The sequence below is a fragment of the Pteropus medius genome, unplaced genomic scaffold (assembly GCF_902729225.1).
Source record: "Pteropus medius unplaced genomic scaffold, Ma_sr-lr_union100, whole genome shotgun sequence".
Lineage (NCBI taxonomy): Eukaryota > Metazoa > Chordata > Mammalia > Chiroptera > Pteropodidae > Pteropus > Pteropus medius.
Window position 1 is genome coordinate 500,889 of NW_024347791.1, and position 22,232 is coordinate 523,120.

Consider the following 22,232-nt stretch of genomic DNA (forward strand, 5'->3'; position numbering starts at 1 on the left):
TCTAAAGAAGTGGTACTTTGTGTTTCCTCTGTTTCTTGTTCAGATTCATTGGGGGTTTATTGTTTTTTTAAGGCTTTTTAAAGAACCAACTTCTGGCTCTGTTTAAGCCAAATGCTGCTATACTTATATTAATGGCATTTTCCTGTCCATTAGTTGTTTTATTGTTTTAGTAGTTATCATGAAGATTGCGATAGGACTTATTACAGTCTACCTTTATTGGTACTTCAGCACTTTCCTGACAATGCAGAAACCTTGAACCCTTCAGTTCCATTTATCCATCTCATTAGCCTTTTGTGATATTATTGTGATGTATTTTAATTAAAAAAATATATATGTAAATATCTATATCTATATCTATCTACCCCTAACCATTACTGTGGTTGTTATAAACAGTCGATTTAGATTTGCCTGCATATTTCCCCTTTCCATTCTTCCTTACTCCCTCCTGCTAATTACCATGCTTCCATCTTGGATAGTTTTCTTTCTGTTTAAAGAACTCCCTTCAGTAATTCTCTTGGTGCAAGTCTGCTGACAGTGAATCTTCTCCATTCATTTTTGTCTGAAAATGACTGTATTTTATCTTTATTTTTGAAAGATAACTTCACTGAATAGAATGTTAGGCTGACAGTTATTTTCTTTTATCTCTTTAAAGATGTGATTTCATTTTCTTCTCGCTTCCATTGTTTCTGGCAGCAGTCAACTGTCAGTCTTATTGCTTATTTAAAGATAACAGGTCTTTTTTTCCTCCAGCTGCTTTGAAGATGTTCTCTTTGTCTTTTATATTTTGTAGTTTTACTGTTATATACCCAGGTATGGTTTTTTTTTTTTGTCTGTTTTGTCCTGCTTGGGGTTTGTAGAGCTTCATGAATCTGTATCTTGAGTCTTTCATCGATTTTGGAATATTATTCATCAGTATTTTTATTGCTTCTGTTCTGTTCTATCTCTGCCCTCCTTCTGGAATTCCAGTTATACCTATGTTAAACCTTTCTACCACTTCCCATATATCTCTTAATCTTTTAAAATGTATTATCCTTCCTTTTTCTCCTTTTGCTTCAGTTAGGATTTATTTTGCCAAGCTATTTTACTAATCTTTTCTGCTGTGTCTAGTCTGCTATTAGATCAATCTGTTGAATTCTTAATTTCAGTTATTGTATTGTCCAGTTCTAAAATATCTAATCGATTCTTTTGTGATACGTTTCATTTTTTATTTTCTTGAACGTATCTATCAAATTTTTAAAAGTTCCTGCTTGATAACCGATATCTGAATCACCTGTGGTTTCTGTTTCTATTGTCTGTTTAATCTTCTTAGACCTGTTTGATCATTTGGTCTTGGTTTTGGGCATGCCTAGTAAATTTTGTTCGCATGTTGGATGTTGTAAATGAAAATTATGGAGAACATAGATGGCATTATCTTCCTTCAAAAGATTTTCTTAGGGCTGCATTTCAGGCTTTGTTAAAGTTGGTCCATCTTGAGCTTGCCCTCCCTCCTAGGTCATCACTTTTTCTTTTAAAGTTCTCAAATCTCAGCGTAAGGCCTTGGTTTTACCTGGGTCCTTCCACCTGGGCAGACCTTGAACTCTAATCTCTATTTCTCAAGTACTGAAAAACCGCCAGAACTTCAGCTCAGTTCTGTATCCTCCCTGCCGCTGTTTTCTATTTGGTTTCTTGGCGTCTTGCTTATAGCTTATGAGGTAAAATTTCATGCAGAATTTGGGGCTCACTTCTCTGATCCCTTCGAGTTCTGGCCATCTCGAAAACACTAAATGCTGGCCTCTCTCTGCCTGGCCTCCTTAGAATGCTGGGAGCACTAGGATGTAGTTCTAACCTTGGCCTTTATATCCTGCACCACAGAACCCAAAGTGCCCTAAGTGGGGCTTCCTTCCCCGTGCTTCCCTTTTTACTAAACCCTTGGCCCTGTGTGCCTTGCCTGCTTTGGATTCTCTCCACTGCCTTCTAATACTTGTTTGAATTTAATCTTGTCTTTATATTTGTTTTCAGCAGGAAGGCTAGTCTGGTACAAGCTCCTCTGTTATAGCCAGAGGTGAAAGTTCATCCCACAAGTTTGTTACGTAAATTTCACCATGACTTCTTGTTTGGACCATAGTTTATATGTATCTTGCTCAATTTTCAGACCTACGGGAAATTTTTCGTTATCTTTTTTGTTATTGATTTTTTGCTTAATTGCATTGTGGTAGGAAAACATAGTCTAAATATGTTCAGGTCTTTGAAATTTGTTCGGATTTGTCTTAAGGCCCAGCATAAGTCCAATATTTATAATTTTCATATGAGTGTGCTTGCCAATAATATGTGTTTTGTACTTGCTGGGAATAATGTTTTTTATATATGTCTGTGAGGTGTGTTTACTAATTGTTCCCATCCAATAGGGCTTTTTCTGTCTGCTGTTTAAGTAACTGGCAGGAGATATTACAATATCTCAGTGCGATTGTGGATTTATCTAGTTCTCTTAATTCTGTCAAGTTTAACTTTATTTTAGAACTTTATTGTTAAGTACTTTTTAATTTATAATTGTCATATTTTCTTAGTGAATCGAAACACTTATCATTATGAACTGTCCATCTTTGTTTCCAGTAATACTTTTTAACCTTAAACTCTACTTTGTCTAATATTAATATAGCTTTACCAGCTTTCTTTTGGTTGGTATTTAATATATTTCTTTATGCTTTTAATCTTGTAAAGAATATGTAGTTGTACTTTTTTCTCATGATCCTATTATTCCTCATATTTATTTGGAACATTTAGTCTATTTATACTTAATGTAATTCTGATATATTTGGGTTGAAACCTACCATCTTACCGTTTGCTTTTTTTTGTTGTTCTATCTATTCTGTTATCTTTATTCCTTTTTTCTTGTCTTTTCATTTATTTTCGTTTTTTTGTTTGTTTGTTTTAGTGAGCGTTATTGAGATGCAATTTAGAAAAAAAATTTACCGATCTTAAGTGTACCACTCAATGAATTTTGGTAAAGGTACACACTCATATAACCATCACCACAATCAAGAGATAGAACATTTCTGTTATCCCCCAAATTTCTTTCATGCTCTTTTACAATAAGTCTCCATGCCCACCATAGTCCCGGGTAATCACTGGTCTGTTTTCTATAGTTTTACTTTTCAATCATATAGCATGTAGTCTTATGAGTTTGACTTTTTTTCACTTAATCTTTCTCAATTAATGATTGGTTTCTTATTCCATTTTCTCTCCATTAGATTGGAAGTCATACACTGTATTATTATTTTTTAGTGACAACTGTTAGGAGACAATTCTCCATGGGTCTCTCATGTTTTTGCACATCTTGCGAGCAGAAACACTGACGATATTTTCCCCAGGCTATCTTTACAAGGATGTTTGTATAGTGAACAGCTTTGGAAGATAGAGAAGATAGAGATGGGGTCTCTTTGGAGAGCAGAGGGTAGGTTTACTCTCATGTATAATAAAGATAACATCTTCCTTCAGAACAGAGCTTAGACAGATTTGCTTATTGATATTATAAAAGATTCAAGTTCCCTGCACTCAGGGTTTCTCTCTTCTAATGCAACATGAGCAGGTGTCACTTGACCCTCTTCATGTCACCCTGTGGGAACTGGATCCCAGGGAATTGGCACAAATGCTGATACTCTGGCTACTGTTATTGCTGTGAGTAATAAATTGCCCTTTGTCTTTGATCCAGGAATCTTGTGTCTCCTGCCAGCATCCATGAAACTGTGTCAGGTTAACTTGTTAGTTTGCAACTAGGGTAAAATCTGAAACCTTTCACAGTTCTTGATAGAAACTTAGAGATTGTAACAGACGTCCTTGGCCTTACTGAAGTATAATTGGTACTTTAGAATCTTCCAGAATAATAAACAGGTCTTAGAACATTTTAACTGCATTTATCTCCCTCCAGGCTTCTATGCCATGTGCAGTTTTTTATTAACATTTTTAATTTAAACCCAACAAGACATACTGTCAATATTTATTTTGATTCGCCAACATATTTACCGTTTTCATGGTGCTTCATTTTTTCTGCATCTTTATCTTTGACCATCTATCTGGGATCAAGTTCCTTCTGCTTGATGAAAATGTTTTTATATTTCCTTTTGTGTAGGTCGACTAAGGACAGTCTCTCTCTGTCTCTCTCTCTGATGAAATGTTTTTATTTCAACTTCATACTTGAAGGGGTTTTTTCCCCTCAGTGTTGAATTCTCAATGGCACTTCTTTTAGGTCTTTAAGGATGTCATTCCTTCGTCATCTCCAGCTTCCACTGTTGAGAAGCCATGCTTGCTCTTCGAAGATAACCTTTTTCTCCTCTGCTATTTATAATATTTTCTCTTTGCCTTTTGTTTTTAGCAGTTGTAATATGGCGCATCAGTTATTGTTATGTTACAATTTGTTCCCCAATATGTGTCATTCTCTAGTACTGCTGTGTTACAGACTACCACCCAAACCTAGTAGTTGAAAACGTTATCAATTACTCATCTCACGAATCGGCAATTTGAGTGGAGCTCAGTGGGAAAGGTTCAGTTCTGTCCTACATGGCCTTAGGTGGGGTGGCTTGACTGCAGGATCCACTTTTAAGATGATTCACTCCTAACTGGCAAGTGGTACCGGCTCTTGGCTGGGAGTTCATACAGGGTTAAGGGTCCAGGGCCAACAGTCATCTCCATGGGGGCTTCAGTTTCCCTATGGTATGATGGCTAGGTCCCAAGAGAAAACAAGGTAGAAGATTCCAGTTCCTTAAGGCCTTGGTCCAGAAACTAGGGCAGCATCGCTTCTACCATATTCTACTAGTAAAATAGTTACAGAGCTGGATCAAAAGGTAAAGAGACATAAATTCCCTCCCAGTGGGAGGAGTGTCAAAGAATTTGGGGCCATGTTTTAAAATCTGCAGAAGTCCCTAAGTATAGATTTCTTTTCTTTTCTTTCTTTTCTTTTCTGGTGGAAGAGGGCTCATAGGGTATTTTAAATCAATGTTTTTCGTCAATTTTGGAAAGTTCATGGTTATTAATCTTCACGTATGACTTCTGTCCAATTCTTCTCTTTTGTTTTTGTGACTCTACTTACATGTCTGTTAGCTCTTTCCATGATATATTCTATATCTTTTATCTACTTTCCTGCATTTTCCAAGCTTTTGTCTCTCCATGCTTTATTCTGTTTACTCTTTCCTGACCTATCTCCTGTTCACTAGTTTTCTCTTCAGCATTGTCTAATCTGCTATTTATATCTTGCCGTCGAATTCTTAATTTTGACAATGGCATTTTTTAATTCCATAATTTCCACTTGGTTCTTTTTTAATAAGTTAAAAAGTTCTTTGCCAAAATTGTAAAGCTTTTATTTTATCCTCTTGGATCTTATCACAGTTATTGTAAAGTCTGTGTCAGATCACTTTAATATTTGCAGCCTCCCAACCCACCCCCGTGATAGATCTGTTTCTGTTGGTTTTCTTTCATGTCGTCGTATCTCCTCACGTGCCTGGTGAGTTTTGATTATGTCCCCGACCTTGGGTTTGCAACAGTGCTTGTAGAAATAATTTGAAGCCTAGTTTGATGTTTCCTTTATGTTTGCTTCTCACAGGTACGTGGGAACAGCTCACTCAGGATAACCTCAGTCCAGTTTCTAGAGCCGAAGTTATCTGAGGCTGAGCTGCAGTCCCTGTGAGGGTCTGTCTGCTTGTAATCCACCCTTATTCCCTGGGTGTAGACTTTCAGGATCCCAACCCAGAGTAAGAGGTGGTCATCAGGGCTCTCCCTTTTGTAGACCCTTGGCCTCCAATCCCTGCCCTCTGAGCCCATGAGATTGTTAATGCGTGTCCCTTCAGCCTCTCAGGTTAACAGCATCCTAAACACCAGGCCGACTTGCTGGATTTCCATGATCTCTTCACTGTCTGATTAGGTATCCATCGCCTCGAGCAGATGTTTTTATATTTTATCTAGCATTTCTGGTAGTCCTCAGCAGGCAATCTGGTTCGTGTTACCTTGTCCGCTGCCATTAATGGAAATGGAAGTCCTCAGAGAGATCCTGTTTTCTTTTGGATTATTCCCATCAGCATTCAAAAGCCTGATTACACTTTCCCCATTAGCTACCTTTATTTGCCCCCTCTACAGAAAACTCCACATTGTCTGTACTAGCCGTCTCCAATTTCTCACATCCCGTTCTTTCTTAAACCCCTCCCAGTCAGGCTTTGGTTCCCACGCGCCACCAAAAGTACCCTCATCAAGGTCACTCCATGCCTCAAAGGTACCAAATCCAGTGATTGTCATTATATCTGACACAGCAGCAACATTTGATGTGGAGCACCCCGATGTCAAGAGGTTGGTGAGATGAAACGAAAACCAACCAGGGACAATGAGGAATGGCCCTTCCATGTCCCCCTTTGCTGCTTGTTTTGTTTTTTTCTATAGCACTTTTTACCTGATAGTCCATTTCGTGTACTTCTTTAGTTGGGTTTTGCCTTTCTCATTTTGTTGATCTCCTCCCCCATGAGAACGTGGGCTTCAGGAGGGCAGGGCACGTTGTCCGTTTTGTTCATTCATTTACCCTTCAGTTAGAACAGTGACAGGCACGGGTCACGTGCTCAGCAGTTGCTCTCTCTGGGAAAGAGCAGGGTGGCCCCATCGCGCTGGTTCGTGCTTTCCAGGCGTTACCTCTGCTAGACCCTGGCTGGCTGCTGGGCTTGCAGAGTTGTGTAGGAAGAAAACCTGGTATGTTGGAAACCCTGGTCAGAACTTCAAGTAACGTCACCGACACGTAATTATTACAGTTTTTGAAATGCTTTTACATTACTGTCACATCTGGTCCTCGCAGTACCTCTGTGAGGTAGGTAGGACAATTACTCTCGTGTTTCAAATAGGGCTCAGAGAGGGAAGAGGTTTTTCCAGGTTCGCACAGCAACTTAATAGCAGATCTTCGGCTCAAACACGACTCTTTAAAAGTGAACGAAACCTTTCTCTCTGATCATAAAAATTTATAGACTTGTTGTAGAAAATTTGTAAACAACAGAAATGGATAAAGAACATTTAAATTATGCTACCATGCACATTTTGACATACTTCCTTTCAGTCTTTTCTAAAATAGTTTAGATCACGTATCATACAAAATTTGTATCCTGCTTTGTAACTTCACATCACAAAATAACATTTCCCTGGTCTTTTAATATCTCACTTTCCTGGCTGCATAATATTCTACCACATAGACGTACCACAATTTATATGTAATGTTCTGTTGCTGGACATTTAGGTTAAACAGCACTTATTTCCTTCCGACCGTGTGTGCGCGACCGGGGACTTGAGGCCGGGCCTCTCAGATGTGGTAATCAAATTAGAAAGTGGATGTGTCAGGGCTTTGGTAAAATAAAATTTAAACGCACCACAGGATGAGATTTTTAAAAAAGAAAAAAAGAAAAGGAAATACGTTTGAATGAAAAGAAAGTCCTGACTCCATTTTAGATGTGGCGGGAAGTAGGAGTAGGGAGTCCAGCTGGAGTGGGCGAGTGCACAGCTGGAGGCAGGCAGCGGCCTGCTCGTAGGGACCCAAGGCTTCATTTCCGTATTTTCCTCCTCGGTCCTGGCTGCTCAGGCTCTTTCAGCTGGACACGGAGGCCGATGCCCTGGTGAACTTCCAGCAGTATTCGTCCCAGTTGCCGCCCTTCTACGAGAGCTCCTCCCACATCCTGCACACAGAGGTCCTGCAGCAGCTGACCGACCTCATCCGCAGCCACCCCAGCTGGTCGGTGGCCCACTTGGCGGTGGAGCTGGGCATCCGAGAGTGCTTCCATCACAGCCGCATCATCAGGTGGGAGGGGGCCCTTGCTGGGTGGGGCAGGGGGACAGGACTCTTGGTAGAGTGTGTGTGTGGATGGCGGGGCCGTGGGGAATCTCTCCATCCTGCCTCGGTTCCCCTCCATAAACTCAAAGGTTTCCCAGAACGTTTGAGTTAGAAAGGGGCAGCATTGCCTCCGGGTTGGAGTATAAGGATGCTGGCCGAGGTCAGAAGGAGAAATGTAACATTTCTGGAATACCTACCAGGTGCCAGGCCCATGGTAGCTATTTGATACCCACCACGAACTTGAATCCTCCCAAAAACCCCTTGATGTATTGTCATCCTAGTGAGAGGTTATGTGACCTATGCGGGGTCACTCAGCCAGAGAGGCCGAAGAGGCTTCAGATCCCTGAGGTCTCCTCTCACCAGTCTGGTCGCCCCTCTGGGAGCTGGACCACTTACTTTCATACATTCATTCAGCCAACACTCATATCAGTGGATGCCGCCGGGGCTGGGCGAAGCTACCACCGTGTTGGTCACAGGACTGCAGCTGTGCTTTGCCCTGAGGGAGCCACACGTCCTTTGGTCCTCCTCCCAGCTCACGTCGGCTCCCAGGCCCAAAGCTCAGAAATCCGGGCTGCCCTTTACTGTTGACAGGCCTGTTCTTGAACATCAGGTATTTAATCTCATCGCTGTCCATTTCCCAGGGTAGGCGTGGCAGGTAATGTTTTTATTTTTTCGTACATAAGGATATTGAACTCCGGAGAAGTTAAATGAATTGCCCAAGGGTAGTGAGATTTCTGCCTTCTGCATCCTTTCTGTGCCACTGCCCACTTCAGGCTGGGTGTGGCCCTAGGGCGTATCTCCCATACAGATGTGCAACCTGAACTAAAAACTGATAGGAATCACATTAGATACAGAGAAATTGCCACTCAGCCCTAAGTTTGAACCAGCCAGCTTGAGCACGACACGAGTGCTCTTGAGCTCCTAGCCCACTTCCTTCTTCTGCACTTGGGTTTCTCAGCGCCCCGCCCACCTTGTGCCATGCCCCTCACCTCCCCGGCCCTCCCCGCAGCTGCGCCAACAGCACGGAGAACGAGGAGGGCTGCACGCCCCTGCACCTGGCCTGCCGCAAGGGTGACGGGGAGATCCTGGTGGAGCTGGTGCAGTACTGCCATGCCCAGATGGACGTCACCGACAACAACGGAGAGACGGCCTTCCATTATGCTGTCCAGGGTGACAATTCCCACGTGCTGCAGGTGAGCAGAGGTGGAGATAGGGCAACCGGTACCAGTGATACTTCGCTGTGCCCACAGCTCTCTTTGGACCCCTGGGCTCAGATGTCACTCTGGGCCTCTCACTATCCCTGCTTGGCCCTTGAGGCCTGAGCTTCTTTTTGGAGGGTGCGCCCCACCCCCATTCTTCCCTCCCCACGTTTGTCAAGGAAACACATCCTTGGCCACTTTGCTCTGAAAACCCTGGGAAAGTCCTCCAACCCAGCAAACTACACTCAAGGCCTAGTCCAGACTGTGAGTTTAGTTCGGCTTTACCTGAGCAGCTCCGGTGTGGACCCCTGGGCCGCTTCACTTCAACCCGAATTCACTTCAACCCCTGCCTGGAGGCGCACGTGGCCTGGAGGGACCTGAGCTTAACTTTTTGTAGAAACTCAAAACAAAACAAGACTCTATCTGGCTCCTTCAGGCATTTGCGCCAGAGGCGCTCCTTCTGTTCAAAGTTTAATTAGCTGGGCAGAAAAATTAAAATCGCGGGTGCGTAGATCCAGTGATTTTATTAAAAAGCTATTTTCAATATTAAATAGAAAAGACAGAATACTGGATAATATTTTATTGCTTGGAATTAGAAGATTCCTCTAAAGGTATACCCTTATCTCTGCCTTGGCATCAGAATGGAACTACATGATTCCAGAAAATGTGGACATGCCCAGTGATTCAGTGCTCTTGGGGAAGGGGGTTCCAGCCCCACTGTGGCGCTCCACCCTGCCTGAGAATCCACTGCATGCCCGGCGCAGGGCCGTGCACATCCTGCCGCGGGCAGAGGGCATGCACTATCCACTGTCACGTACAACGGTACCTGTCCCTTATCATATGCCAGTCACGTGCCTGGGTGTTGTATATGTTCTCGTTAATTCTCAGAATACCCTCTGTGAGTGGGGGTCACTATCCTCCTCTCCTCGCTTAAGAAACAGGTTCAGTGACGTTAACTGTGCCCAGGGAGGGCCACAGAACTGAGTAGTCGGGCTGGCCCCTGAGTCGGGCCTCCTTGCTGTGTCCCCAGGCTGCTGACAGGCTCAGCTGGTCATATGGGAACTCACAGAGATCGCACTTAACCTTAGGGAGACAGCCTTCAGCTGAGGAAACAAATGCCTCCCAGCTTGCTTTTTAATACTGGTATTTTTTTTAATTGAAAAAATGTTATCTGCACATAGCAAAAAAATTCAAGCAGAACAGAAGGGTGTATAATGGGAAGCAAGAATCACTCCCCCACCCTCGGCCCCCAGTGCCATCCTTGGGTACACCCGCATTTTTAGTTTCTCGATTCAGAATTTCTCATACGTGCCACCGCCACGCCAGACCAATGCCCCAGCCAACACTGGCTCAGTCAGCTTTCTTTTTTCCTCCATGTCCTCCTTTCTTTGTTGCTTCTCTAAGTTCTTCTCAGTGTTCTTGTGGAGTCCAGTTTCCCTTCCCTTCAGTCCCGGAGAGAGACTGTCACGGTGGATGTTAGGGGAGGGACATGCAGGGGCTTCTGTGTTGGGCTCCAGCCCACACCACCGTGGTGCTGCCAGCTTCTAGGGAAGAATGCATCTGCCGGCCTGAACCAGATGAATAACCAAGGGCAGACCCCGCTGCACCTGGCGTGCCAGATGGGGAAGCAGGAGATGGTCCGCGTGCTGCTGCTGTGCAATGCTCGGTGTAACATCCTGGGGCCCGGCGGCTACCCCATCCACACGGCCATGAAGTTCTCCCAGAAGGGGTAAGACCTCGCTCCCCGCCCCCACCCCGCCACTGCTGTCCCACGTGGTTGGCTGGGCCACAGCTCTCTCACGGCCTGTCCTGGGCAGTGACTTCCATAGGCTCATTAGAAGCAGATGAGAAACTGGCACCAAGAGCTGGCCTGGCATGAAGAAAGTGCTCGATAAATGTGTAGGGGTGTGAATATCAGTCCACAAACTCCGCTGTGTAAAGAGTAAAACTTTAAAAATTGCCCTCTCATGCACCCTAGTTTCTGACTATGAACCTCCCTCTACCAGACTTGGAGGAAAACAAATCTTAATCTTCCCTGGGGGTCCCCGCGCGCCAGCTCCCCCAGCTGGTGCTCCAGTGTTAGAACGTCACGCAACCCCAAGGCGGGAAGGGCCCGCCGACCTGGGCCCTCTTCCGCCCGAGCCCACCGGCCCGATCCGAACCCCTTCTCTGCTGCAGCGCTCCCAGCTTCCGAGGCCGACGCAGAGCCCAAGAATGCTTGGCGGGGCGGCCCAGGGCCCCGTCTGCCCGGATGCATTTGGCCGGTGGCACTGCTGGGACACAAGTGCCGGGCTACGTTTCAGGGAGCTCTAAACCACCCTCATTTCTTCCTTTCTCCTCAGACCTGGGAAACCCCGGTCTCATGAAAATTCTTCTCGTGTGTGTGTGTGTGTGTGTGTGTGTGTGGTATGTGTGTGTGGTGGTGTGTGTGTGGTGTGAGGTGTGTATATAGTATGTGTGTGGTTGTGTGGGGAAGTGTGTGTGTGTGTGTGAGGCTGTGTGTGAGCTATGTATGTGGTATTAATAATTATTATTATTGGTGCATGTGGTGTGTGTGGTGTGTGTGGTGTGTGTAGTGTCTTGCGTGTGTGTGTGGTGTGTGGGGAATTATTATTATTATTGTGAGGTATTGTATGTGGTATGTATGTCAATTGTGGTGTGTATGTAATTGTGTAAGTGCATGTGAATTGTATGTGGTCCGTGGTATTATTAGTTATTATTGTAGTGTCTGCGTGTGTGTGTGATTTGTGTGGGAGGTGACAGGGGTGGCAATGTGTGTGTGTGTGAATTGTGTGTAGTGGCGTGGTATTGTGTGGTGTGTGTAGGTATGCGTGTACATGTGTGGTTGTGTAATGAGTGTGGGTTGTGTGTGGTGTGTGTGGGGTATATTGGTATATGTGTGTGTAGTGTGTGTATGTGGTGTGTGTGGTAATGTATTGTGTGTGTAATTGTGGGGGTATTGGGGTGCTTTGGTATGTGTATTATTATTGTGTATAGTGTGTGTTTGTGGTGTGTGTGGTGGTGGGTGTGTGGGGGGGGATGGGGGAATGGAATGAAAGAGATGACTATCTCAAAATATTACCCAGCAGGTATAGTATCTAGAATGACTGAATGAATGAGCGAGTCATTTGGCCCCTCAGTCCCAGGCACTGTGCTAAACCCCAGTCACCTGCTTGGTCCAGGTTCCTTCCAGGACCCTAGTATTTTTCAGGTGGCTCCCTCCTCAGATCAGAAGCTCTCAGCCATGTTCCCTCTCTGCCTCACCCAGGCCTCCCTTGTGGGGCTGGCTTAGATCAAAAGGATCAATGATGCAAGTTATCTCATACCTTGGATGCGCCGGACTGCTGCACACAGCTATGTTCCCATGGGACCCCAGTAGGGACACCTCGCTGTCACCACCACCGTACGCTAAGAACCACGGTGTTAGGGTTTCCAAGAGTGGTTGCCTCCCAGCTCCAGTCTGGGAGCCCCTCTGCTGTTTGCGTGAACTGGGCTGAGCTTCACGGGGAGCCGGGTTTAGTCTGGCAGTCTAGTTCCATTTACTCTTCACGGTTTGTTAGTGTCATGGCATGGGTCAGAATTTCCTTCCTTCTTCAGGCAGAATAACACTCCTTTGGATATGCCGCATTTCACTTTTCCATTCTTCTGTCAGTGGATGCTTGAGTTGCTTCCGCCTTTTGGCTCTTGTGAATAGTGCTGTCGTAAACAGCGGCATACCAGTCAATACCTGCTCGAGCCCCTGCTCAGTTCCTTTGCTTGTACCCCTAGAGGTGGGAGTAGCTGTGCTCTTAACCACCCAGCTCTCTGCTTCCTTCAGGATCCAGTTCCTGCGTGAAACAGCAACAGTGGGGGGTCGGCGGGTGGAGGGCAGCTCTGTGCCAGGCACAGAACCAGGTACTGAAATATCTCGTTTCCTTTAATCCCCACCCAGTCCTATTAGGACTGTCCCCATGTTGCAGATGGACTTGGCCACTTTCCAGAGGTCACCATTGCAGAAGCTGGGGTTTGACCTCAAGCCTGTCTGACTCTAGAGCCAGCACCAGTGAGAGTGATCATTACTGATTGGAGTTATCAGGGAAGGCTTCCTGGAGGAAGGGGCTTGAGCTATGCCTTGAGGGGCTCAAGTACCCTAGACATACCATGGTATTCGTGCTGGTTGGTTTTATTGCAATTTTATTTGCAGAAACTCTCCCTAACTAATAGATGAAGCCCCCGGTCATGACCTCTTCCAGAGCCCCCGGCCTTCCTCTCTCTCCAGGTGTGCCGAGATGATCATCAGCATGGACAGCAACCAGATCCACAGCAAAGACCCGCGCTATGGAGCCAGCCCCCTGCACTGGGCCAAGAACGCAGAGGTAGGCAGAGTCTGGGGGAGTGGTGGGCAGGGAGCGGGTCCCTGAACCCTTTGTTCCTCAGCTGCCCGAGGAGGGACCCTGAGGATGCACTTGTTGGTGGGGTGGGGACCGATCTCGTAGTGGGCCCCAGGCAGGCAAACCCAAGGAGAGATGACATCCTCATGTTCCTCTACGGCTCACTGGCACGGTGATGGTGTCCCCTCTGCAGCTTCTTCCTGTATGAATTGGGGTTCCTACAGCCTGCCCCTGGAGGTGTTGTGAGGTCAGTGAGGTGGTACATAAGGAAATTCTTTGTAAATTGGCAAGTGCTTCATAAACAGAGGTGGTGGTTGATGGCGATGACAGTACTGACTCTAGCTGTGTCCACAGAGAGGCTAGTCGGGCATCTCCTCTGAGGCCTCTCCCTAAGCCACTAAGCCACGCTTCGTCTCCCTGGGAGGATGGAGGCCTCTGGTCTCTCGTCTCCAGGAAGCACAGCTTGGCAGTGCACTGGATGGCCCCAAAGATCATGGCTGCTCATAACCGTGATGGGCCAGGAGGGAGGAGATGCCACCTCTGAAGGGGGCCTTCTTCATACCAGGAGCTAGCCACCAAGTCAGGCCCTTTCACGTATCTTTTGTCATTCATTGTCACCACACTCTGTGAGGGACTTGCATTCCCATGTCACAGCAAAGAAAGCTGAGTTGCAGAGGGGTACAGTGACCCTCCCAAGCACAGACGACTGGGGTGAAGCAGGGTTGAGCTCAGGGTTCGAGTTGTCGGTCTCCGAAGTCCAGGCTGCTCTCCATGGCCCCAGGCTCCCCAGGGCTGCCGGGTGAGCAGGGCGGGGTATTGCCAGGTCCCTTTGCAGGGAGGGACGGGGTCCCTCGAGCTCCAAGGAACGACCTGGAAGCCCCTTAAAACAGTTGGCACATCTTCAGCTCTTTGTCCCCTAGTTCCAAGGGTGCTGATGGTGTGGGAGCCAAGGTCGAGGGCCACCCCCAGAACTGGGGCCTGCTGCCTGGGCTCTTCCAGTGCTAGAGCTCTCCAGAGGCCCAGCACCTGAAGGCCTCCGAAGAAGTGGCAGTGCCCAGGTGCCGCCAGGTGCCGCAGGCCACAGCTGCTCCGAGCGCGCCACTGACTCGGGCCTGGACCCTGTCTCCACAGATGGCCCGCATGCTGCTGAAACGAGGCTGCGATGTGAACGGCACCAGCTCCGCGGGGAACTCAGCCTTGCACGTAGCGGTGATGCGTGAGCGCCATGACTGTGTCATGGTGCTGCTGACCTACGGAGCCAACGCTAACGCGCACGGAGAGCATGGCAACACGCCGCTGCACCTGGCTATGTCGGTGAGCCTGCCACCCACTCTGCTGGGCGTCGGCCCGAGCTGGCCGCAAGTGTCGCGGGGAGGGCAGAGGACATCTCCTCTTTCTGTGCCCTGACCCCCTCGCTCCCGTCCCCCCACGTGACACTTGCATGTGGCGCAAGAGGGGAAAGTACAGCTCTGGCTACTGATTGTGGCCTTGGGCGATTCATGTCACCTCTGTCAGCCTTGGTTTCCCATCTGGAAAGTGGAGGTGCCGATGCCCACCTGGCAGGCACTCGGTCACTACGAGGAATATCTAAACAACACAGTATCTGGCACGGGGTGAGCGCCCACAGATGTTAGTTTTCCTCCCCTGCGTTTTTAGGGAACAGCATTTGCCTGCCTATTGAGCTCATCTCCCTGTTAGACTCCGAGCCCCTGGACGGCAGGGCTGGCTTACACGTCTGGTGGCCGTGGTAGGTGTTGGTCACACTTGTTGGTCTGTTACATATTCCTGCCTTTAGGGCTCTCCAGTCTGGTTAGACAACTAACTACAGTATGAACAGATCAAGTGCAGGGAAGGGAGTGTTATTGTGTTAGACACAGTCTGTGTCTATGTTCACGTAACCATAGTAACACTGCATATACGTAAATCTGTGTAGTAAGTCTCGTAATGATAGAATGGGAGAGGCCCCTGGGACTCTAGAAGTCGATTTAGGACAAATTCAGAGACATCCTGTTTTATACCGCAGGTCATGGTTGTAGAGCAAGGTTGCCCAAGAGGCTGAAATTATAAATAAAACCGTGGACATTTTTAGTACTGAATGGGCCCTTAGGATTTTCCAGTTCAGTGGTTCTCAAAGGTTTTGGTCTGTTTGGTCCCTTTATACTCTTAAAAATTATTGAGGATCTGAAAAACTTTTTGAATTTTTATATGAATTTTATCTATCTATATTTACCAGGTTAGAAATTAAAAGTGAGAAATTTTCAAAATACTTATTAATTCACTTACAAATAGCCATAATTTACCAATTGCATGCTAATGTAAATAACATTTTTAATGAAAAACAACTTTTTTTTCCAAAACAAAAAAATAATTGAGAAGAGTTGGCATCGTTTTATGTTTTTGCAAATCTTTTTAATACTCAGCTTCAGAAAAGACATATGGATTCTCTTCTGCTACATTTATTCTGTTGTAGAATATTGTTGGATATGTTGAAAAATAAGAAGAAAATCTGGCCTCACATAGTTATATAGTTGGAAAAGATGCGTAGTTATATCTTTTCAGGTAATTATGGATATTCCTTGATATTGCACCAAAACTCGACAAGGGGTAGTGTCTGACAGGTTGGTTGTAGTGGACACTCTGAAACCATCTTCAGGCTCTTTTCACACTTTTTTACGTTAAAATCCACTGGCATCCCTTGCACTTTGCATGGCCCTTTTACCCATGAATGATTTTGTGTTGTCCTTGGTCAATATTGGTTCACTGAGTACGCATAGCTTCCAAAAATGTTGACCCATTTCATTACACAGTATCAAAAACCCACATTTGTAAATATCACCATCAATCTCATCAGAAAAGTCTTTAAATTTTAGGAAGCTGTCGAGCCCATCATGGCATATACAAGTTTTCTGGAATTCCAATATTTGTTTGAAAGCTTGAAATTTATCATTGGCACAAACTACAGCTAGTTGTTTTTCTTGAAGTGACAGGCTCACTGCTTTCATTTCTGAGACGATGTCTTCTCAATACCCAAGGCAGAACAACTCTAGTTTTTGCCTGTCATTCTCTCAAGTAAAAATGGTGTTCCGTGAAAAAAAGCAGCTAGTTCCGCTCTCAACGCAAACAATTCCACAGGTGCTTTTCCTCAAGACTCCATCATACTTTGTCATGCCACAGAAATGCCTCCTCCATTTCTCAGTTCCATGACACAGAATACACAAAGAAACTCATGGCAACACTTTGGTGCCACTGCCTTGCTTAGTACTCAGGCACCAGCAATGTTATTCACCATTATTTTTACACTATCAGTGCTTAAGTCAACACAGTGCAAAGGCAAACATCTTGGTATTTTCTATGAAAACAGTTTTAACTCGTGAACCTTCTAAAAGGGACTCACGCATTCACGAGGGTCCACAGGTCTTACTTTGAGAATAGCTGATGTACTTCATTGTTCCTCACACTCGTCACATGCAATACCATCTTCACAGCTTGCAGCACGTTCATGAACCACTTAATGATGCATTTCAACATTTCTTTAAGTTGGCTTGCTTTTGTACTTAAATTTTTTTTGAAGAAAGTGTTACATCACTACCATAAGTGGTTAAACCAGTGCCACAAATAAAAAGTAACCAAAAAAGAATTACATAATTAATGATTAAAACACACATATTTACCTGTGCCCATGTAAATCCTAATGGTACAGGTGTTGGAACAACGGCATTCTAGACACACCTCTTCATTCTCTAGATGAGGAAATCAGACCCTGAGAAGAAGGGGGAGGTGATAAGAGCTCAGAGCACCTGGCGACCAGTCTTAGAGGATTTGCCCACCCCCAGAAGCCGTGCCATGCCCCGCCCCCGCCCAGCCTCCCCGATGCTAATTGCAGGTGCTTTGTGCAGGGAGGCTGCACTTGAAGGCTGCCGTCAGGGAGGATGTTTGCTTGGTTACCTACTCAGAGCCTTCCCTTTACTCTCTCCCCTCTCCTGATACTCCTGAAAGCCATCAGCAGCTGACTCTTCAGTGTCCCCATGGCTCCTGGGGCAGGGGTCATAGCTGCATTGCTTCCTCTCAGAAGGAGCTGGTGGGGCTAGGGGCTGGGTGAATCACTTCCCATATCTGCCCGGGTTATGAAACCTTCACCTGGGGATACATGTAAGCCTGCTTGTCAGGGCACCAGCCTTCACATCGTAGACTCTGGAACCGCAGATCGATGGAGCAGTGTCTCTCCCTGTGCTAAGGAGAGGCTCACTGAGTTGATGGGTAGGCGGAAGGGGCCAGGGTCCTTTTTCTCTTCATTTCCCTGAGCTGTTGCATATTTTCACCTCACTCCATTCCCAACAGAAAGACAATGTGGAGATAATCAAGGCCCTCATTGTGTTCGGGGCAGAGGTAGACACCCCGAATGACTTTGGGGAGACTCCTGCATTCATCGCCTCCAAGATCAGCAAACGTATGTACTTGCCACTGTGGGACAAGCATTGGGCAGGGGAGGGTCGGGTGCCGGGACTAGGGAGGAAGGAAGTCCCTGCCATCTGGTGCCAGCATCCTGTCCATACCCACTCCCCGTTGCTCCCTGCACAGGGTTTCTGGGAGGACCTGGGAGGCTGAGGGGAAGCTTTTTTTTTCCCCAAGAACAGGGGGCCTGACCGGTAGGTGGAGCCCACTAGGGGGTTTGCCAAGCCAGTGTCCTCTCCCATGAGGCCCATCTCACCCCAGGGTGCCAGCCAGGATTCAGGGGAGCCGGGGGTGGTATAGACAGCAGCCCAGGCAGCCCTCTTTCTCATCCTTGGAGAATTCACTGATGGAACCAGTACACGAGTGTGCATGCGTGCCCCTGCTCACAGGCATGCTGCATGCAATGCATGCTCACTTGGTAAGCCTTGGCTTTTTAAGCTGGGAAAAGCAGATCCTCCTCACCAGAAGCCCAGAGCCCCCTCTGGAGAGTTTCAGGGGGCTACGGAGGTTGCTGCGGGTGTGAACCTGCTAGTGTGTGTGAGCGTGCGTGTATGCGCATGTGCACATGTGCATGTGCTATTTCTTGTGGCATCCTTTTTAGTTCTCCTGTCCATTAGATAGGATTAGTTGCTCATTGGCTGGCTAGTTAGTCCCTTTCGAGCTCTGAGAGAGACTCTCCATTCAGCCATTTTGAGAATTGCTGAATATGGAGGTCCCACTTTCTCCACTGGAGGCAAAGGGAAAGAGCGAGTCCCAAAATACACTGAACTGCTCCTGGCACCTCCCTGGTCAGTCCCTACAGCCTCCCCTGGCCCCAGGAAGCTGCTCTGTCGGGTCAGCACACCCTGGCGTGGTGAGGTCACACATTTCGTCACGTACCCGGGCAGCCTGGTAGATGGGAGAGGGGACCGTGTGTGGAAAGGAGGGGCCTCTCACTTGCATACTGAATCATTTCTGATCCTGTGCGATCTCCCCCTCCCCAAACCATGACAAGTTGTCACCAGGAAGTCACTCTTAACTCTGCTGAGAACCATAGGGGCTGACTGCCGCTTCCCACTCCTCCAAGCAGCCCCCACGGAGCCGGGCTGCGCGCCAGTGCATCATCCCTTCTCCCTGGAAAGATCTCAGCCCCCACCGATCAGCCTAAGTGACCTAGGTAGGCCTCGCCCCTCCCACCGTCCCTCCTCTCCAGCCGGTTCCCAGGCCCTCGGATCAGAGCTCCTGGTTGACCCAGTGTGGAAGTCCTGGAAATGAGTGGGGAGGATGGCAGGATGTGTTAGCCTTGGGGACAGCCAGTTGCCCAGAGAGCCCAGAGGCCAGTGGGGTCCCTGGCTATTGACCCACAGTCCATTTCCCCCAAGAGGGCACCCTGGACACGTGTCTTAGGTCTGGGCGTTTGTCATGGCACCCATGAGGTGGGTGCTTTCATGGCCGCTTCTTGTCCCTTGGGCAGTAAAGAGTACTGTAGGGGGCCTGGGGCCCCTGACCCTTTGGCTTCAGTGAAGTGTTTCTGCCACACCACTGAATCTCTGTCAGGCCTGAGGCCTGTGTGCCCCGCACTGGCCCTTTCATTGACCCACGCAGGCTCTTGAACATGGCCAGGCAAATAGCATCGGCTCCTATGCATCCTTGTTGCCATGGTCACGGCCTCCGTGGAGACTCTGGGTCTCCTGTGGGCTGGCCCACCCAGGGCCCTAGATCATTTGGGAGTAGAGTTTGTTTTTGCTGTTGGGAAAGCAGATGCCAGCACCTCCAGCCAGGATAGCCCAGCCCAGCCTGGAACTCAGGAGAGGCAGAGCCAGCAGCCACTTAGTCCTCTGGCTCTGCCCCTCTCTTCCCCTCCTCCTCCCCATCCAGGACCTGCACTCCCCCATCTTTATCTCTCAATTTTACAGGCAGTCAGTCACACAAGCCAGGCTGGATGGTGGGCCTGGGGCACAGCGTCAGATGGGTAATGCTGTGGGCCTAGAGGGGCCGCAGAGCCCAGACATGCCCAGCTCCCTCCTCCCCTTCTCAGCTGCGTGACACACGCATCCTTCCTCACCACCCTCCCCTGTCACTGTTCGCTGCCTCCGCTGGCCAGTCTCCCGCTTGTCTTGCCCATTCTGGCCACTTTCCCACCGCTTTGCAGCCTGCCTTCCTGCTTTGCCGCTGCAGACTCCGAGCACAGTAGTGGGGAGGGCCCGGCAGAATCTGGGTGACGTGGCACTGCTGGGCCAGGCACCTGGGCCCGCTGGGTGGGCACAGGGGAAAACATGGATGGGTGCCTCCAAGCAGAGAGATTGCTAAGGAAGTTTCCAGACCTGGGATCAGGACGAGGGGCATCTGAAGTGTGGTTGTTCTTTGTTGACGGAGTTAAATCCTGAGGGACATCCTGACTCAGCCTTTTGGCTCAGTGACCTTGGACAAGTAACCTCTTTGAGCCTCATCCATAAATTAGGAATAAAGATTCTGGTCATGGTGGTTGTCAGCAGCCCCAACCCGATGCATGAAGAAATGCATCACGGACGGCAAAGCACAGGACATAACAGGTGCTTGTGTGTCACGGATTTGGGAGACAGACATTGAGGAGAATCCAGGTGCTGGCCAGGCAGGGCGGGGGCCCTTTCCAGAGCAGTGGGCCCCCGTATGTTCCAAAACGTTTCTCCCTGAGGGGCCTGTGGCCTCTGGCTCAGCTGTCCTGGGACAAATAGCCCTTCCTGGGGGCAGCAGGCAGATGCTCTTGCTAGAGATAGTGGGGTGAGGCCATAGCTCCAGATGTGCTACAGAACCCATGAGGCAGGGGGAGGCAACTGCCTGGCCCCAGCCCACCCCACTCTGTGCCCCACAGAGCTGCAGGACCTAATGCACATCTCCCGGGCCCGGAAGCCGACCTTCATCCTGAGCTCCATGCGGGACGAAAAGCGGACGTAAGTGAGGAGGGAAGGGGGTGCCATATGTGCAAGGCCTCTGCGGAGGGCCCACCGCAAGCTTGAGGCTTCCGCCCATGGCCCCGTGAGGTGGCTCACGTGTTCTGTAGATCACAGGGAGGGGACCGAGTCTCTAGAGCCTGGGTCTGCTCCTTCGTCAGTGTCCGTGCAAGCTCTGGGTCACACGATGGAGCTGGCCGCCGTCCTGTCCCCCTGCCATGGTTGTGGGGGGAGATGGCCCGGATCCCCTTCGAAGAGGCCGGGGCCTGCTTTCCTCTGAATTCCGCCCCACTCCTACCTCCCCTCCTTCCACAGAGCTGGTAGGTGGGCTTCTCGCCCATTCCTCTGCTGTGCACCAGGCCCATTGCAGGAGGCAGGCCTGGGTGACAGGCGCAAGGAGAAGCCCACGCCCTGTCCTGGAGGACAGTCCTTGGGGCCCAGAATCAGTGCCCGCTAGCATGTCAGGCTGTCGCGACAGACGTGGTTCCCATCGGCTGTTCTCTCCACCCTTCCCTGTAGTGACAGATGGTTTATTCTGTTAATCAGCCCCTGTCCCTAACAGCCTTCCTAGGGAGGTAACTGCAGAACGGGAGTCCCCCAGAGGTTAAGTGACTTGCTCAGGTTCACACAGTGTCGGAGAGGAGACTCGGGCCCAGGCCCTCGGAGTCAGTGCCCTTTCTGCTGCTGCAGGCTCTCTCCTGGCGTTGTCCCCGTGCCAGCCCCAGCAGGGAAAGCACCCAGTCCCAGGGCCGCGTCAGGTGGCTGTGCCGCTCCTCACCTGAAGTGCGCAGTCCCCTTCGCCATATTCCACTTGTTTCCTCAGCCACCTTGCAATGTGTGCCCGGGGCATGCACCTGCCAATCAGCGTTCTAGCGCTTTCTTCCCCCTCTGCCCTCCTTGGAGGTGGGGCTGAGGCGAGAGTCAGCACAGCCCTGTGGGGACCTCCCCACATGGGTCTGTGAGCCGCAGCTTGGCCCTGCTTCCTCTGGGCTGACTCCTCCGTGGCCAGCACCCTCCGAAGGGTCTCTTGTATGTTTTGTCTCCTCCGTCAGGCCCCGTAGGCCTCCAGTGACGGCATAGCTTCCCCCGCCGCCCTCTGGGCTTGCCACAAGGCTGGCAGCTGGTCCAGGAAAACACAAGGGACCCTGGAGGCAGGATACACAGTCCTCCTTAGTTAATCAGCTGTCTATTAACCGCTTCCTATATGCACTGAATAGGAAAGCAGAGCCAGTCCCAGCCCTCAGGGAGAAAGGGAACCAAAAATGATTGCTCATGGAGGGGAGAGAGGTGGGTGGAGCAGGAGCAGGCTGAGCTGGAGGGTCCTGGTGACCTCAGAGCGGGCTTCTCTCAGCAGTGACATTTAAACTGAGATGGCAAGATGAGACCAGAAGGAAGCTTCCAGGTCTACGCACAGACTATGGAGCCCTGCCACCCGCCCCCCGCTCCGCCCCTGCGGGAGGGGGCGGTGCTGGCCAGGCCA

The 22,232-nt window shown here is 48.6% G+C and overlaps 1 protein-coding gene across 8 annotated transcripts in view; it reads left to right on the forward strand.

Annotated features, from left to right (window-relative positions):
- PLA2G6 (phospholipase A2 group VI) overlaps nucleotides 1-22,232 on the forward strand; it is a 53,381-nt gene that overhangs the window by 18,675 nt on the left and 12,474 nt on the right. For 6 of the 8 annotated variants that reach the window (XM_039877703.1, XM_039877696.1, XM_039877699.1 and 3 more), the window contains 8 exons: nucleotides 7,574-7,789; nucleotides 8,832-9,015; nucleotides 10,563-10,750; nucleotides 13,280-13,376; nucleotides 14,523-14,705; nucleotides 17,730-17,838; nucleotides 18,838-18,999; nucleotides 20,674-20,752. In XM_039877703.1, the coding sequence (XP_039733637.1) occupies nucleotides 8,941-9,015; nucleotides 10,563-10,750; nucleotides 13,280-13,376; nucleotides 14,523-14,705; nucleotides 17,730-17,838; nucleotides 18,838-18,999; nucleotides 20,674-20,752 (893 nt within the window). In that variant the 5' untranslated portion in view covers nucleotides 7,574-7,789; nucleotides 8,832-8,940. The remainder of the gene's footprint in view (nucleotides 1-7,573; nucleotides 7,790-8,831; nucleotides 9,016-10,562; nucleotides 10,751-13,279; nucleotides 13,377-14,522; nucleotides 14,706-17,729; nucleotides 17,839-18,837; nucleotides 19,000-20,673; nucleotides 20,753-22,232) is intronic. The other 2 variants (XM_039877702.1, XM_039877701.1) reach the window with 1 other exon arrangement.